At 43.8% G+C, this 19821-nt stretch overlaps 1 protein-coding gene across 1 annotated transcript in view; it reads right to left on the reverse strand.

Annotated features, from left to right (window-relative positions):
• The window catches only part of ptprn2 (protein tyrosine phosphatase receptor type N2), a gene marked incomplete at its 5' end in the record, with an annotated part of 226898 nt that overhangs the window by 76176 nt on the left and 130901 nt on the right, over nt 1–19821 (reverse strand). The window contains one exon of the mRNA XM_084048743.1: nt 7231–7295. Coding sequence (XP_083904869.1) covers nt 7231–7295 — 65 coding nt within the window. The remainder of the gene's footprint in view (nt 1–7230; nt 7296–19821) is intronic.

The following is a 19821-nucleotide window of genomic DNA, read 5'->3' on the forward strand; positions in this document are numbered from 1 at the left end:
GTCATCACCACGTGTGACCTTTCTCAGAGATGAGTTTTTCCCATGTCTCTTCAATTGGTACTTTGATTACAGAAAAAATCACACACTATTTTTTATTCCATCCAAAAGGTGGTTGGCAATTTTGTACAGTCTCTCCAACTTGACACATGTTGGTTATATAGGTTTATGCACTAATGTTTATTTCCCCAGCACCCACTTCCATTATGGGACACGGGGAGAAATCTAATGGAAATCCGTTAGGGTTCTACAGTAACCAAGGTAATGTGTTTTGCAGCACCAGTGATAAATACATACACAAACACACACGTGCACATACACAGTACACACACACGTACTGTATGCACAGACACAAATTATGTACAGTACACGACAACTTAAACACACACGCGCGCACACATGCACACGAACAAGGAAATTGCATGCATAAAATCTGCTAATATCGATGATGTGTTAGCACACCGTGCATGGAAGGATGGGACATAAACAAACATTAGCGCATAGTATTTCACATTTTGCGCACACACAAGCACGCATACACACCCATAGGCTACACACACACACACACACACACACACACACACACACACACACACACACACAGGGAGAGTGGAGAGTCCCTGTCTGCCATGTATGATTTACAAATGGTAGCAGAATAATCGGTTGACATGCAGCTCAGGGATTACTATGGATAATGACTGCCTCTTCATATAAGCAGTTTGCCAGAGTTATCTTAAACATGAGGCCACTGTCAAAATGTCAATGAATCTCAATTTAACCACCAACCTAACCACATGGGGACCATCTACCGCAGTCAGGCATATTGCAGATTTGCTTTAGAGTACACTGTATATTTTTTGTTGTATTTGAAAATAGAGAGTAGGAAAAAAAAACAATATTTGTTAGTAGGGCTGTCTCACAATTGGAGTCCGATTATTGGGTCACGATTCGATTAAAAATTGATTTTAAAAATGACTCCCAATCAGTTATTTTTAATTCACAGTCATATTGTTTTCACCTGGACTTTAACAACCAGGTGTAGTCTAGTTATTTCCAAAAGCACAAAGAAAACATTATATAATACCATAGATAGAGGGTCGCTTGTAAAATGTTGATGGTATCTTAGATTAAGTGTTGTTCTATTCGATGCAGAAACACAACACAATTGCCTTGACGTAAGTAACATTAACAAGCGTCAACGAGCATCAGCTGGACAGTGACACACATGCGCGCACGCACGCGCACACACACACGCACGCACACGCACACACACACACACACACACACACACACACACACACACACACACACACACAAAGCCAAGCCAAGCCAAGACATGATAATGTCTACTGTGTGGTAAGCTTACATTTCATATCACACACACCATTAGAGAGTAAGAACTCCTGTGACTTTCACCAGCAAAAAAATAATTGTTAATCGATTTTGAATCGTTGATAATAACAATCGCGATTTTTACATTAATCTATTTTTCCCAACACCCCTCTCCTGACTTATCCCCCTCCCATCTAGGGACTGGCCGAAGATGTTGGAGAGCTCTCTGTCTGACTCCCTGACGTGTGTCAGGATCACTCTCCATAGCAACGTTTCTTTCTGGATCTGACCGATATGCTCCTCTCCTTTTCCTTTTTCTCCTTTCTTCCGTCATCTCTGCTCTCCGCATTCCCCACCAATATACCAGCCGGTGCGCTACCAGCCGATGTGGTATCTGGCTACAAGCAAAGGCAAGCCTTCGCCCATGTCTGGTGCCTGTCTCCAGCTTTGGGGTGACTCATTGACCCTTCTATGGGTAGATAATGAGGAGAATGTAGGATTCACAGTCTTACAGCATTTTTGTGCCTGTTCTTAATGATGCCTGCCAACTGATGTATGCAGAGCAAATTGTACTGGATGAAAGTCAGTGTTGGGCTTGTTATTTAAAAAAAGTTATATGCTGCTGCTGCACATTGCTCATTACAACTTCCATCAGTAAGACATTACTGTACTTTACTTATTACTCCCTAAGACATTACATATTGTATATACAATTCATTACACTTTGCACATAACCATAATTGATTGCGATAAGCAGACAGGAGAAAATGGAACAACTATTTTCTTGTTGTGGCTGCAAAGCACTTTGGCCATAAGGGAGGAAAACAAGGTCACTGAAGACTCCAGCTTCTCCAACTGGCAACATAATCTCTCAACAAGACAGATTCTGCTAACAGCACCCACTGCCCTAAACGTGTACCTACTGTAGTGTTGTTGTTAGTAGGAATAAACTCAGAAGCACTGAGGAAGTGGACTAAGAAAGGGGAGTAGCCAAGCCGAGTTCTGTTTCCACACAAAAAAGGAGGTGGTGACCCCAGAGGCAAAAAAAGAAGGGGAAAAAATCTCCTTTTTTTACCGAATGTTCCCAGATTGCTGGCAACAAAAAATGTGTGAAGGATGGTGAGAGTGAGCTAGAGAGAAACTTAAGAACAGAGAAAAAATATATAATAATAAGGGTGGGAGAAAAGTTTGGCGTGGGAGCGATTTAGTTAACCCTACCGACGAGTCAAGTGCTGGATATGAAAAACCAAGAAAAAAGACGAATGGACGCCCCAATCATAAAACAATGCATTTCTGTGATCTCACAGCTAAGAAAACTAACATCGCTGAATACCAGAAATAATAAAAATGATTCGACATGCGGATGATGCGGTCGGTGCGGGTCTATAAATATGATCATATCATTGGTTCAGTTGGATGACGGACCGCAGCACCCATCCGCGCATCTCTATCGCAGAGAATGAACCCTATTGATTTTGGTGACCCCACATGGCTTTTCTTCTAGCACCACCCTTAGGCCAAAATGTCCGCTTGCACACAAGACATCTCCAAATCGAATGGGCATGTTGCCATGAAACTTGGTGAGCATGTTTATGCACCCTTGAGGATGAAACCTAATCATTTGAGTGACCCCATAACCTTTCCTCCACTGCAGCCCTCAGGCCAAAATATCAACTTTGCACACAACGTATCTTATAATCTAATAGGGAGATTTCAGGATGAACCCATACTGATTGTGGTGACCCATGGCCTCTGCTCTAATGCCTACAATTTGGCCACTAATCATTCAGTCATTCCAAACAACTTTGGTCCAGTCGGGTGTAAGGAGCTGCACGACCTCTAGAGGGCACGCTATTGGGGCTTTTAAACTCTTATTGTCTCCGCCAGGCCGAAAGGCATGGCGAGAGAGTATGTTTTACCCCCTGTCCGTCCGTCCGTGTGTCCGTGTGTCCGTCCGTCATTCGATCTGTCTGTGTACAGCTAATCTCTGGCACCGTTGGCTTGCTCGCAGCCAAACTGTGCACACATAGTCCCTGGATACCAGAGCAGAACCTCTGCCCCAATTTTTTCACAGGGGCCTGTTATAGCGCCACCAGGAGGCCGATTTGTGCAAAACACATTTTTTGACAGTACTACTACAGATTTTGTCCAAAAATCCCGCAAATCGGTGCACAGTATCTCTATAGTCATTAAACGAAACAGGTCTTTCAGATTTCTCATATTCCATCCTGATTGGCTAAAAATGTCTTCCAAAGTTTGCAGGAGTGCTCCGTTTTGAACAAAATGCCTCAAATCATGAACACAGCATGCAATTACCGTGAAATTTTGCACGCACATTCCCATTAGGCCGAGGAAGAACTACCATTTGAACATTTTCAAATCAGCCACATGGTGGCGCTATAACAGGCCGATTCGTGTTTTTACCTATAATTGCACCGATCTGTGTAAAACTTTGTACGCACACTCCCTATAGGTCAAGGAAAAACCTTTGCCCTGCATTTTTCACATCTGCCTTTTATAGCGCCACCAGGTGGCCGACTTATGTAAAACACATTTTTTTTATACTACTCCTTCCAATTTTATCCAAATGTCACGCAAATCGGTACACATGATCTCTATAGTCATGTGATCACGACGGATGTGTTTGATTTTTTATATTCCATACTGATTGGCTAAGATTGACATCTAAAGTTTGCATTATTGGCTTGTTTTGAACAAAATTCCGCAAATCATGAACGCACCGTCCAATTGCGCTCAAACTTTGCACGCACATTCACACTATGTTGAGGAACAAATGCCACCCTTTTAACATTGGCCTGTTATAGCGCCACCAACAGGTCTAATTTAGCGAAACACATGTTTTTAACAAAATGCCTCAAATCATGAATGCAGTCAGTGTCCGATTGTCGTGCAAGGCCTAAGAAGAAATGGCACCCTTTTCACGTTGGCCTATTATAGCGCCACCAGGAGGCCACAATAGCCTACCTGACCTGGCGGAGACCTGTGCTCCGAGGAGCACTTTTTCTAGTTTCTATTCCTTTCGCCTCACATCCCTCTCTCCCCACTCCTACCTGTTGTACTCTCTTCCCTGTAATTCTCCTTTCACCTTGGAGAGTCTTTCACAACTGCCCTGGTGTGTTGAATTACTGTGAGAAGACTTACATGCACCTTTCGGGTTTGGCGTAAGTATGGGGGGACAGCAGCTGACGTCCTTGACATGTCTGTCTGTCTACCAGTCCCTTCCCTCACACACAACACCACTGACCACTTTCATAACACGCTGATGAAGGCTTGCATACAAGGTCCTGCATACAAGGTTTCCACCCAACAGCAACAATTATATACACAACAAAGAAAAAAAAAAGTTAAAAAGCCTTTATTGATGTGGCTAGTTCATAATATACCCTGAAGAAGGCCGTGCTGGTTGTTATCCCAGTTTTTAACTACTTCTATTATGAACTAGCCACATCAAGGCTTTTTAACTTTTTCACCAGAAGAGTGCCTTGGTTTTTATTCCTTTGTTGCAAGTTTTCAGTCCCCCACCAAAGAGCACCTTCGCTACACTTTTTTGAACTTCCGAGCACCCAGACATGGCATGGTTGATAATCGCTATACTTGATGTGTTCCTCTTGATTTTGTTTTCACTCCAGTATCAATTTAATTCAACACAAGTACAGTATTGTATGTCTTTGTTCATTGTTGTGTGCAGTAGATATACAGAGCCTATACTCTTTACATGCCCAATCAGTTTTAACACACTTTTTTTGTGTGGGATTTGACACCCTGCAAACTAATGCATTTGAAGTACCCAATCCAGGGACTATCTCATCAACATCCTCTCCGCAGCTAAAATGTTCAAGCCTCCCCTCAACTCCTCCATTACTGAGCAACAAACTAGTGACAAATCAACATAATCTGATTGAAAGATGTCCCGTATGCTGCTAATATGGACTCTGTGAGGGATTCCCGGTTATTGCACTTTGCCACATACTATTCAACTATAAATAGTGTGCTTACAACACTATGGTTTTTCCAAACACAGCCTGGCACAGATTTTCGCCCCATGAGGTAGAAGACAGATTCATCTCTTCCTCCCTCCCTCCTTCCGTCCCCTCTCCAATCCCTCCCCCGCTTCACCCCGGCTCCTGCAGAGAGGCTATGATTGCAGCTAATTATCTACAAATAGGCACAATATGACAAACACAGGCCTGCACCACTAGTGCCGGCTAAGTGCAGGAATCAGTATGAGAGGGAACTGTGTGACGGGGGTACAAGAGGAGGAATGGAAAGGCTGGACAAAAACTAAGAGGCAAGAGTCACTATATAAACATGAAGGAAAGAAGATGGGGGAAAATCATAGATGATGGACACAAAAGTCACAAAGAGACAAGGTGGCATAAGATGAGAGGACGGTGTGATGTTTAAAAAAGACGTACTGTACCATGGAGGCAGATGGGCGAAGAAAGACCCCGACACCAATTGAGGTAGACAACACAGAGAGGAGACAACACAGGAAGGGGAGAGGGGAGGGATGTGTGTGTGTGTGTGTGTGTGTGTGTGTGTGTGTGTGTGTGTGTGTGTGTGTGTGTGTGTGTGTGTGTGTGTGTGTGTGTGTGTGTGTGTGTGTGTGTGTGTGTGCGTGCGTGCGTGTGTGCGTGCGTGCGTGCGTGTTCGTGTGTGTGTGGGAGGAGGAGGTGGAGGGGGGGGGGGTCTGGTTCATACTGTGTGCGACGATTGTTGCCAATGGCAACTGTCCTGCGATGCGCGGGCCACATCCATTTAGCTCCCGGCAAGCCTCATGATCAGGGGCGGCTCACCGGGGTCTAAGGCTGCCTGTCTCATTTCCATAGAGAAACTAATTTACCAGGCGAGCAAGGAGGACTCCGACGCATCAATGGCCGCTTGATTAGATCCTCACCTCTGATACATATGAATATTTATTAGGGCTGCGCGAACACACACATCTCTGCTCCTTTTATCTGGATCGTCACAAGTGTCCTCATGCACTCCTCTTAATTTTTTTCTGATGAATATGTCATTGGTGCATTAGGTGCTCGCTGCCAAGTGACGGCACTCCACATAATCCTGCTTTTGTTCCCCGGAGCCACGGCCGACACGTACTTTAAGTAAAAGAAAAGAAAAGAAAAGTGCACAGGGCTCTATTTATTTAGCTTGTTGTGTTTAATTTTGCCATGGCGACAGCAGCTTTTCAAGGCATGAAGAAAATGAATACAAGGGTATGGTAAATGAGACACACGGACACTTGCCAAGTCGATTTGAAACTAGAAAAGTGTGCTCCTCGGAGCGCAGATCTCTGCCAGGCCGCAGTTTTGGAAGCGATATGGAATCTGAAAGACCTGGCTGATACATCTTGATCACATGACTCCAGGGAGAATGTGTGCTGATTTGTGTGAGTTTGGGACAAAATCTGTCGGAGTAGTAGCAAAAACAGTTTTGAAGTAAACGCAATATGGCGGAAAATCTTGACAGGCCGAAATGGGCGTGGCCTTAGGGGATCATGATCTATGGAATCCTGGGGGTTAGAATTCTTGCTTGTACAAGCTGCGGTGCAAGAGTTATAGGTCAAAGCGTGAAGCGGCCTGTTATACTGCAACCATGAGGCTGATTTGAAACATTTGTGGTGGAGGTTCTTCTTCGGCCTACTGGGAGTGTGCGTACAAAGGGCCGGTGTCCGAGATTAGCTGCTCACAGACAGACAAACTCACAGACTCACGGAGGGAACCCTCCATTGAACCCTCCGTTCAACAAGTAAAACACAGACACACACACATGCACGCACCCACAAATGCATGCACACACACACGCACGTGTGTGTGATAGTGTTTTGAATAAAACATTATAATAAGGATAATAATAATATAGTCATTGAGCAGTACTTACATCACTAACCCCTGCCTCCAGTATCTTCAGGCCCGTCTCCTTCTCCAGCTGTTGCTTTTGCTGGACTGCACAGGAGACAAGAGCAGATGCGTGTGTGAGTGAGAGAGAGACAGACAGACAGACAGACAGACAGAGAGAAAGAGAGAGAGACAGAGGCAGAGACAGAGAGAGGACAGTGGATGACACAGTAGCAGATTTTCCAGTTCCTGAGGAACTGTACTGAAAACAGGATAGGTCACGGCCCACGGGTGACGCAATCTGCAGTATGTAACAGTGTGAGTCACGTCAAACTGGGAACAAAATGACCTGGCCGCTCAAGCTAGAAGTGAATGAAGGTTCGGGGAGGGGTGGGGCCTTTGGTAGGAGGACGGAGCAAGCACGACAGGATTTGACTCAGCTCAAAATATGACATGATATTGGTTTGTGCGTGAAGACATTTTACAGTACGTCGCAAGGTCAGCGGCGGTGCAATATAAACTGAATGAAAAACAAATGGAAAAAAACAACAGCATCCACTCAGCATGCGACAACCAAACGGAGCTTTGTGTCCGCGCTGTGAGAGGCTGGACTAGTGGCGGGGTTGTTGTCTGCCAGAAAACAGGTGCTCATGAATTCCCAGAACACAATTAATTTCAGAGCAAATCGTTCTTTTCGATGCACTCACTGCAAAATCCAAACGTGTTTTAACTCTTAGAGTAAAAGAAGAAGAGTGCAACTAGAGAGTCCTTAGAGAGTGACCCTTATACGTGTCCATTTGGCTCCATTTGTACACTCCTGGAGTGGAAATTGACACATTTACAGTGCATCAGACCCACCCGCAAGCCGGGGTTTGATCGTCATATGTTAATCTAATAAAATATGCTATTCCCAAAGCTTTGTTTAGTGGGGCTCATTCGCATGCAAATTAAAGTAAAGTGCGGTGACATTAAATAACCGTCACCCAAGATCACACACTTTGCCGTCTTTGTTTCCCCTTAACAGCCTTTCCTCACTTTGATGGAAACATCTATATTGGAAAACAAAATCAAAGGTGTCTTAATAGATTATGCCAAATTATGGCGAGTGAAAGGGTAGCGAAAAAAGAGGCACAATTTTAATTGAGTTTGTTAGCATGTGAATGCGATTGGTAATGGGGAAAAGAAAAAAGGGAGTGAGCAAGAGCAGAGACGGCGAGAATGAGAGAAGGTCCTTTAAATCCCATTTCCCCAGATGAAGGTTATGCAAATGACCCTGAAGAGCTGAACCCTACCCCACTCTCCAAATTCGGAGAGGGCCTGTTTAATTAGTATTTTAATCTATCCCAATGATTCCACTCAGTCCACAATGTATGCAGCATTCCATCTAATTAAGCACGCTACTTTTAGGATAATCATTAGAAGAGCTACTTCCACATACAGCATCTACCTCTCTCTCTCTCTCTCTCTCTCTCTCTCTAGTTACTCGGTATCCTTGCAAACCTTGATCCCCTATCGCCTCATCGGCAGCCATCAACATGGCAGCAAAAGGGGCGAATCTTTTTTTCATGTGACAGCTAGGACTTTAAGGACGAGTACAAATGAGGGGAGAAAAGGGCCAAGGGAGCAAGAGGAACAGGTACAGCTCAGGAAAATGGAACTTCAAGTTCTCAACTTCCGCGGCGACAAATAACACTTAGAGCAGTGGTTCTCAAAACTTTTTCATGTTAACGACTGAATGAATTTGACTGCAGATACCCCATTTTATAAGATTGTATGCCAGGGACCCCCATAAGAGAATATTTATCAAGATATTTCGAAAAGCCGATCTACAAGCTTACAACACAAAATCGTCTATTTTCAATTTTGTAGCTTGCAGATTGGCTATTCTCCAATAGTCGAAAAATGAAATAGGGCTTAAATCTTATATTGCTGGGGACCCTCCCCACTTTGACAACCAGTGACTTGGAGCCTGAAGGGGTCTGACCATCACTACCACCCTCAGAGGCAAACCTAGAGTACCGAAGTCCTGACGTCACTCCCACTACTCCTGGGTCACAGCGTTATTTTTTGTATTGGATTTCCAATAGGGGAATCTTAGATCATGTCATACAATAACTGTGTTCCAGAAATAAACAAACCACAGACAGGTATGTGACTCTGTGTTGTTTATGATATTGAGTTACATTTGATAACATCTGTGTTTTGAAAAAAAAAAAATATTACTCTTTGGATAAATTAGTACTATTTTACCGTCAGTTAATGCTTCATATCCATTATGAGTAAAATCGCCAGGGTGATTTGTTTATTTCTGGAACCCAGTTCTTACAGTAGATGACACGACCTGAGATTCCCCTATGGGAAATCAAATATAAAAAAATAACGCTGTGACCCAGGGGGGTAGCGCCCTCTAGCGGCAGTGATGTCAGACTTCGGCGCTCTATAGCATCATGACATCCAAACGAGAGGGAGGCTGTTATTTGGCACGACTCCAAACCACTAGAGTCATTTGGCGTCGCCTCCCGCTTGCATTTAGTCACAGTGTTGGCCCTTCACAGAGAGCTACAGTACCTGTTTGGTCCTTGTGATATTTGGGGCGGGGCAGAGGAGGAGGAGGAGGGGGGCTAATGAGCGAAGTAATTAGACCCAGCTGGGTGAGGGGTGGGAGAGCTACTAAAGCTACTAAAAGGTCACACAATGTTTTGGTCTTAATGAGGACCCCTCTAGGGGCCACACCGCGTCACGAGTCAAACTGAGGAAGAGTAGCCTGGATTCAACAGACGACTCACATACACACTCCGGCAGATGCGCGCACACACACACACACACACACACACACACACACACACACACACACACACACACACACACACACACACACACACACACACACACACACACACACACACACACACACACACACACACACACACACACACACACACACACACACACACACGTGCGCACACACAGACACACACCAAGTCATTTGGGCTGCAGTTTGCATTTTGACTGACAATCTGACACACACACCAAGTCATTTGGGCTGCAGTTTGCATTTTGACTGACAATCTGACATTAGCCGGCTTTTGCAGTGAAAACCAAAGGAGCCTGAAGGTCAGTATTTACTTGTGAATCAAGGCTGAGGACTCTCCAATCAACCTGAGGGAATGGAGAGGCTTACGGCAGCCACTTTAAATGTAAATACACTGTACTTGGATGGCTCATTAGCTGGCAGGCGGATGGATCTGGGAGAAGCGGCGAGAGAATACAACCATTGGATTGCTTGTTCTGTCACCGGCTACACAGATAAAGCCCAGAGTCTCTCTCTTTTGGTCGAAACCTTTACATTAACATCCCAAAGGAGTTCTCCCTTTCTGTCTGTTTCCCTCTCCCGTCTCTCTCTCTCTGTCTCAGTGAATCTCACAGACACAATCGTGTAGGTTCTCATTCACTCACACGTACACACACATTTTTTAGAAAGCTTGAAAATTGTAACCAAGTATTCTTGACAGAATGTGTAACAGGAATGTCAGATCTAATTTCAGAATGATTTCTCCAACCTTATTAACAGGGAATGTCTGATTCCATCTAGCCTCATCTCTGTCATCCAGACTGTCATGATCCCTGTTCAGATTGTCATTTTGAACTCATTTGACACTGAATGTGGATGATACCGTATGTGTATGGAAATTGTGTTACATTTATCTTTATACACGTGTTCAGTTAACTACTGTAAGTATTTTCTTAACCACTTAAACCCTCTAGACCATGTGGTTCCCAAACGTATTACCCAATACTCGATACCCAAAAGAGAAATCTGATGTCTCCACGGGACCCAAACTAGTGAAAATAGCCAATCTACAAGCATCTACAAGCCGAGCTACATTCTTATATGTATTTTATTCCCCTCTAATTAATGGATTTGTTTTCTTTTTTTAATGGAATTCTTGAAATGAAAATGAAAAACAAAATGTAGGAAAATAAAGGGGTATTTACTCAAGACCCATAAAAATTGGTCCACCAAATCTCAATGCGTTGTAGATCAGCTTTCTTTGGCTAACCCCCCCCCCCCCCGGGGTTCTGGCCCACCTCCGTGGAGACTGGGGTTTAATACCCTTGTGCTCCAACAAATACAACTGGCTCTATACACAGTAGCCTTACTTCCTATACAATGTTACGAATGATTCTAATGAAGGCTCTGTTCCATTTAGTGTAGCAATGAGCGTGTACAAATGGACCCCTCATTTGCACACTCTTATTTGGAACCCCCTCAAGGAACCATGTGGGTCCGTGGACCCCACCTTGAGACCCACTGGTGTAGCAGAGTGTTTCCTGTGAGCCAACATGCACAATAGCAACACCCTGACTCTTTGACCAGAATGGAAGAGCACAACCTTAATTAGCATCATCGGTAACACCGCTTCCTTACAAGGAAGTAAGGAAGCGGCCCAATTTCTTCGCTGTCTCACTCCCAAAAGTCATACTGTGACTTCTTGGGACAAACGTGACCAAACGTCAAACGGTGACTTGAAGAGGGGGGGGGGGTGCGGGGGGGCGCCTGACGTCCGCCTGAAGTCTGCTTGAGACGGCACTCCTCCGTCGTTTCAATAGTTTTTTAGCCGAGTGTCTTGGGTGTGCGAACTGCACTTCCGCATTCCCTGGAGTGCGGAAGTGGCCGGCAAGTCACCGTTTGACTGGAAGGGTACCTCCTTCAAGTCACCGACATTTGTCAAGAAGTCACAAGACCCTGTCATCCGACTTTTGGGGTGAGACAGTGTTGACTGGGAAGTGTTAGCGTGTTCCTCGTGTTACGTCCTCTTGGTGAAACACCAGCCGTGTTCCCATGAACGTGTTCTTACGCTCATTTTTTAAGTGTCGCTTAATAAATTGGCAAGATTCAAAAATAATTGTGCTCAATTTCGCAAACAAAATGTTTGCTCGCTGGAGGTCATTTTTTTTAAGAGTTAAAATTGAAAGATGGAAACACCTTTGCCAAATACACTCTGATGTAGCGAACATTTAAGTCACATTACTACTACTGATTTTGCACAAAGAATATAACTCTCAAGTAGAAGCCACGGGAGTGTAATAATACCTTCTCACATGGATTGACAGAATTTGACACATATTTTGATCGCTCCAAAGAACAAATTCAGGCAATGAAATAAATGATGAATGCCTCTACATTCACTGAAACATTCTGAAGCCTAGCCTACGCTAACCACTAACGCCCCCCACTTACTCTGTAGTGGTACTGTATATATACTTTTCAAAGTGCACCATGCATATGTGAAAATTATCAAGCATAAGAGGGCTGAAAGCATCCTTGCATTTAATATATACCAGTGTGATGTTGAGATGTTGCTATGATTATTTATACAGCCTCCAAGATGATGAAAAAGCCACAGAGGCTACAGTAAGTGCCCTTTACGAATCAGGTGTACACAAGAAGTTCCAGGCTACAGTCAACCATCCTTACCACCCTTGCGTTCTCAAGTTGAGAGCCGTCGCTTCAACATGCCAATAACCATCTAAATCTGTCCAAAATATCCAGTGTAATCAACCTATTTTACAGGAAACAAACCGGGGACCAGTGGTGAACAGTAACCACGTACATTTACCTGCGTACTGTACCTTTTTGGAGTATCTGTACTTTACTTGAGTATTTGTATTTTTTGGATACTTGATGACTTTCACGCCACTACATTTCAAAGACAAGGGAAGAAAAGTACATTATGAATGAACCACTTAAGCCCTATTTCAAATATAGTGAAAACAACAGCTCTACAAGTTCACGACACGTCCCGACGTCATCTTAAAAAAGCTGTGAAGATTTTGGATTATTTTTTGGAAATATTTTAACAACACAAATCTTGTATGGGGGGTCCCTCGCACAAAATCTTTTCAGATACATATACATTTGGGGGTCCGTGACATGAAAACGTTTTAGCATCACTGCTCTATAGTACAGTGTGTACTGTATACGTTATTATGAGGACCCTTTGGAACAGGATGCAATGTCCTTGGCAAAGATGCACAAACACATGACACTCTGACAAGCATATTTACAGGGACATTGAAACATTCACATAGAGCCGCACACACGCACGCACGCACGCACGCACGCACGCACGCACGCACGCACGCACGCACACACACACACACACACACACACACACACACACACACACACACACACACACACACACACACACACACACACACACACACACACACACACACACACACACACACAACACACGCGCGGTTTTATCCACCATTTAAATTGTTCTTCAGCATATGTGCTCAATGAGCACTGTCGAGTGTCTGGATATAATTTGATTAACCCATTGAGACCTGGAACTGTGTCATTTTTAGATTTGAGCTAAAAAGCATTATTTTACACTTTGGGCTATTCAAAAATAGCAGATATACAAGCTCGTAGCGCGGCACCAAGTGCCGTGCTACGAGCTTGTAGATCTGCTATTTTTGAAAAATCGTGAAAATGTGTGCAAATCTTTGAATACATATATATTTTTAAAGCGAACATTTTTAACTCAAATCTTTGCTTCTGGGGGTCCCTGGAACAAGATATTTTGATGGGGGTCAAATACATATAATTTTGGGGGTCCCTGACATGAAAAAGATTGAGCACCACTGATATAGAAACATACGTTTTTCAGAAAACTGTTGAGATTTAGGAGACACGTAGAATCGGCTTCAGGTCTCAATGGATTAAAATGTTGCATTTCACTGCCATATGTCGCAAACCAAGGCAATCCTACTGCACTCATCATACATTCTAATAGCAATTGAGACAGAAGTCATCAGTGCTTAGATTCATGAATATATATTCATTTTTCTGATATACGGGCATATGGCTGTTATTGTTAGCGCCAATATGAATTCAATATTGGGGAAACAAATCACTCGCTGGTGCAAGTATTTCTGCATTTCAGCGTCGGGCACGGCAGCACAACCCAATGCCCCCCCCCCCTTACCCCCGTAGCCCCCCACCCCCCACCTTTGATGCTGATCGTGATCGCAACTGTGTCTCGTTCGTCGGCACACCGGGGTTGACAAAATGCACATCTCGCCAGCCACTGATTGATCTCTTAACATTGAATAGCATCCACACATCCATTCTATCTATCTACCTATACCTATACTACCCAATCTCCCGTCTCCCCCCCCTCTCTCTCTCTCTTTCTCTTGTCCTCCCTGCCTCGCTCCCTCGTTCCCTCCCCGTGCTCCTCAGGTCGCCCGTTCGCCGCAGCCATCTCCCCCATCCGTCACTCCGACCAAAACAAAATGAGACTGTTTATTGCGGAGGAGGGCTCACGCTCACGCCTCTCCTCAGCCGTTAGCCTTATCAGCAGGCAATCGCTTCAATATTAAAGCTGCCATTTCACTCATAACCCCCCCCCCCCCCCCCCCCCTCTCTCTCTCCTGCACATATGATGGCTGTCTGTACATTTCACAGAGAGGGAGGGAGAAAAAGAGAGATAGAGAGACAGAGAGAGAGAGAGAGAGAGAGAGAGAGAGAGAGAGAGAGAGAGAGAGAGAGAGAGAGAGAGAGATGCATTTGATCCTTGGGACACAATATGAGATGTATCGCTGCTCATTTTTCAGTCAAAATCATGGGCGGGGAATTAATGAAAGGAAAAAAAGAACAATAATGCTATTCCTCCTTGTCTCACTGGGATCCTACCTTCCAATCATCATATCAGAGGCGGTGGCATATTCATTACAAATTGTCGCTGTTGGGTGGTAAACCTTGTATCGCCATATTCCACTCTACTTTTCTATCTTTTTGTTCCTTCATAAATTAATACCCTTATTATGTATTTTGTTGTTTGTCAGTGTCACGCAAACATTTGAGAGATAGCAGCTCTACAAGCTCAAAACGGGTCGCATCTTGTGGATATTTTCACTATTCTTGAACATTTAAAAAAAATCTAAAATAGGGACACCAGGTTGAAAGCGGTTAAGTCTGTCTGTGGGTTAGTATTTAAGTATTTAACTAATGAAAAGTATTAAAGCAGCACTATGTAACTTTCCTCTTCTACCCCGGATTTGAACCTGGTTTCCAACCTTGGTTTTCCAAGATAGCGCCGCAAATGGCTGCTGTGGTGTTGGGGAGTGTTGTTTCTGTTGTAAACTGTGCTCCGCTGTACCAAATCTAATTCCTAACATGTTCACATGTCATGGCAATAAAGTCTTCTGATTCTGATTCCTACGCGAGCTAATAGAGCCTGCCTGCTTGCTCAGGGGATAAATTGAAGCTTGACCATCAGGTCAAAATTCATGTCAGATCCTGTGTCTAGGTGAGACATGACCTTTGACACGATCTAAATGTCTCGATAGAGCAGGGAGACAAAATACAACCACCCTGATTGTATAAGTTATATTGTATTAACATACTCTACCATACAGAGTGGACAAATTCACATTTTATCAATTAAAAACAAGTTAAATAGTGAGGCTTTAACAAGAGCTTGTGACTAAATAATAACCACATTGGATCCACTGCTGGAAAACAGGTTCTTTTTTCATTTCCTGAACAGTGACGGTTGTGGAACATACAAGGTTTCTACCCGACAGGGACGATATGAAATACAGTACACCCTCTGACCCCTTTATCTCACTTGCTTGAAATTCAGCATGGTGCTACTTGTCAAAATGTAAATCAGTTCTAAGATGCTGCTGTCACTTTTATATGACTAGTTTGTCCCGCGCGTCTTTGTCTTTTGAGTTTCCAATGAGCTTATTATGGCTCTCATGGTGTTACTAGAAAAAGACAATTCTCCCAAATACACAATAGAAGGAAGGCTACTGTTTATTACAGATTGACTTTGATATGAGATCTAGCGCTTTATAGCGTGGATAAAATGTAAGATTTTAGATTCAAGTGCACCTTCAGTACGCATTAACGTGCGCTCGTGCACACACGCACACACACACACACACACACACACACACACACACACACACACACACACACACACACACACACACACACACACACACACACACACACACACACACACACACACACACACACACGCACGCAAAAGTACAAAACGCCACCACAAGCAGCCGTTCTTTCCCCAGACACTCTGAGAAAGCCGCTCTCCCCGGTCTTGTGCTTCTTGTTCGTTGCATTTCAATTGCTATTCTGCTGCTCGGCTTTTATAAATCAAGACACCAAATCAAAGCGGCTTGCACCTCTGTGTAAACCTACAAATGAAAGAGTGAGAGACTGCGGGGGAACTAAGGAGCAGGGAAAATAAAAGACTGCATTGGAAAGAAAAAAAACAAAAGATACTTTACCTTTACCTTTTTAACTCTTTTATTGCCAAAAACGGGAATTCCCGTCCGATGCTACTATGGCTATCATGGCCATGGACGGAAATGACGAAATTATTATTTTTTGGCCCATTTGACCCAAAGACCAAGGATATATGATTTTTCGAAGATCTAGACTCCCATACACTTCCTTGTTAACTTAAAACTTAAACATTCTGTATCTCGGCTCCTGAGTACTTTTGTTTTTTCAATGAAAAATCTCTGGCAATATGAGCACACTTTTCTGAAAAACTCTGGCAGTCAAAGAGTTAATATACCCAGCGCTTCTGTGACATTATTACACATGACATTACCCTCTTTCAACCTATAGCATCCTTATTTTTCGGCATGCCATAATGGCTGAACAATGTTTTCATTTAAAAAATAAAAATAAACCTGCAAAGAATTCTACAAGCTCACAACGCACCATTTCGCGACATGTGATCTTGTAGAGCGGCTATTTTAGCTGTACGTTGTATGACTAAGTATATAGGGCTTAAGTGGTTAACCCATTAAAACCGGGAAAGCATCTGTGTAATTTTAGATAATTCATTTTAAAATACGTGCATTATTGCCGGTATATGGTGCCTGCAGCCTGGTTGCGCTGGTGAAAACTACCTCACGACAGCAGGTTGGTGCATGGATCGTGTTTGTTTATACACACGGTCAGACGATGGATCATAATGGATATAAAATGTCTGTGACCGGTTGAAAAGGTTATAAAACACGAAAATCGCTGGCACTGGGTGAGTATATTATGAAAATACTTAATGGGTTAAAGCACTACTACAGTACAAGGTTTTCAACCATCTCCATGTCTTTATCGGCAGGAGTGCTGATCAATACAATCGTGCTTAAGACCATCTCTGAAGCAGCAAATCGAAACGTACAAAGATGTTGTTGGTGGTGATGATGACATATTCAGACACTGCCAGCAAAAGCAACAGCCAGTCTCCCCTCTGCCACTATAGGCTTTAGGGTTTGAGAACTCGATAATAACTGCTCGAGAACCAAGCCTTCGCTGTGAATTATGATGAGACTCGTATAATCAGACGGCAAAGCATCAGAAAATTCCCGATTCGATCGCAGCAGACATTGCACGTAATCAAAACATTCGACTGTGTATTCCTTTAAGAGTGCATAGTTTGTGTGATAGGAGCAGCTGCACTCGCCATAAGTCACAAAGGACAGCTTGGGCTAAATGCCACAGCTATACCTCCAGCTTGGGTGACATCATGACACTCTGGTGTTCAAATCAGCAGGGCCAATCATACTCTGGGTCACATGCTGGCCTCCATGCTGTGAATAGCAGGGGGTCTTGGGCTGGTTTATTGTTTTTTTTTTCACTGATCGATTATTTCCTGTGGATAAACCAACACCACAGTGCTGCAAACCCCACCGCCGCTGTGAGGACTCATTCGACACGACGCAGAGTGCAGCTACAGTACCGGCCTGTGACTGGTTATAAACCTTAACAGAGATACCATATATTGCAAAATCACCAAACACTTGCACTTTAACCGCACGATCCCTATAGCTTCCCTATTCTGAGCATGTCATAATAATCAAAAAAAGATAATTCCGCAAGGATAAAAGAACATTCTGCAAAAACAGAAGAACATTCTGTGGTAAATAGCTGATATACAGTATAAGCTCACAAGGCGTCGTGTTATAAGCTTGTAGATCGGCCATTTTCGCTATTTGGCGTACAGTACAACAAAATATATCGTCTCTGTCGGGTGGAAACCTCATACTGTATGTCCAAAACAGTTACTTTTCAGGATTCAAATTCAAAAATAGCAAAAGTAGCAGATCAGCAAGCTCGAAACGCGTCGTTTCGAAGTAGGTCATTAATTTACGAAAAAAAAACTCAAAAAAGTTAAAACACATTGGAGATAAGAGGTTTCTGCCCGAAAGCAACTATTATATGTAGGATTTAAGAGGTTGAAAGACACCAAAAACGCATTTCCCGGTTTGTGAGTTTCCTGTTTTCGCCCCATATTGGGGGATAAAAACGGGGCTTAGTGCAAGACAGCGGAAGGATTGGCCAGGAAGATGATGGTCTTGGAACAGGCAGCGGTGCTGTGTGTGAATCAGCATGCACAGTGAGTCCTCTGCACTCCCAGCCATTGGCCTCTGGTATCAAACACATTATGAGACCCTTCTCTCCTCAAACAAAACCCCTATGACACCTTTATAATTATACCTCCCTTATTAGAGGAGCCTTTTCAAAGATGGCTGAATGTAATGCACCTGGATGAGTTCTCACCCATCACGCACCCGCAAATGCACGTTGAGTACACTCACTGCACACACACATGCTCACACGCACACGGGCACGCACACACACACACACACACACACCCACACCCACACACACACACACACACACACACACACACACACACACACACACACACACAGATAGAGAGTACTATCTGTTTCCCTGGCTCCTGGTTGATTAATAGATTGTGGCTGCTCTGACACTCTGTGTAGAATAGGCATTTTCCCTTTGATAGGTGCTGACACCAATTCTTCACGGACTGCAGGAGATGGCGGGGTGGGGGGGGTGGGGGGGTGGTTTGGAGTTGGGGGGCGGTTGGCAGAAGCGGTACCGGCAAATGACTTGGACGGCAGGCAACCTCCAGATGTGGAAGGCACCCCCATGGATGTCGCTCCCATCTTCAGAGATGACAATCTGCAGATGTGTGACACGCGTGACGTAAATCACGTTTGACGATCGCTCAAAGAGAGGAGGCGTGCGTGAGCTTGCAGATTAGACCGGCTGACGAGATAAACAATGCACATCTGAGAGCGATTACGGCGATCTTGGAAGTCTCTGCCTGTTGGGTGTTTTTATTTATTTATTTTCGTCTGACCTTTTGCAATGTATGACGCAAGCTCCTGCTTGCTGACAGCTTCAATGTCACTTCAGCACTACAGTATTGGCTCCATGTTGGTTCATTCCAAAAAAAAAACATTTAAAAGAGTTCACAGGGAAACCTGACGGAGTGGGGAAAAGTGCAGTCAAATGCTCAGTGTTAATTTCACTGACTCAAAATGGAGGTTCATTTTTACACTGCTTTAAATAAGCCTCATTCTGGGTTATTGAAAAAGAGAAACAGAAAAGAGAAGACATTTTCAGTGATGCGTGTGTGCGTTTTCCACATATTCTCCTAATTCTAGTCTATATCAAAAAGAAATTGGCACCAATGATTTAAAGATCCTCCCCTTTCTTTCATTTAGACAGAGTAAAAACATTAGAGATCATTTGGTTCATGCTGAT

The sequence above is a fragment of the Gymnoscopelus microlampas genome, assembly GCF_963454915.1.
Source record: "Gymnoscopelus microlampas genome assembly, chromosome: 22".
Taxonomy (NCBI): Eukaryota; Metazoa; Chordata; class Actinopteri; order Myctophiformes; family Myctophidae; genus Gymnoscopelus; species Gymnoscopelus microlampas.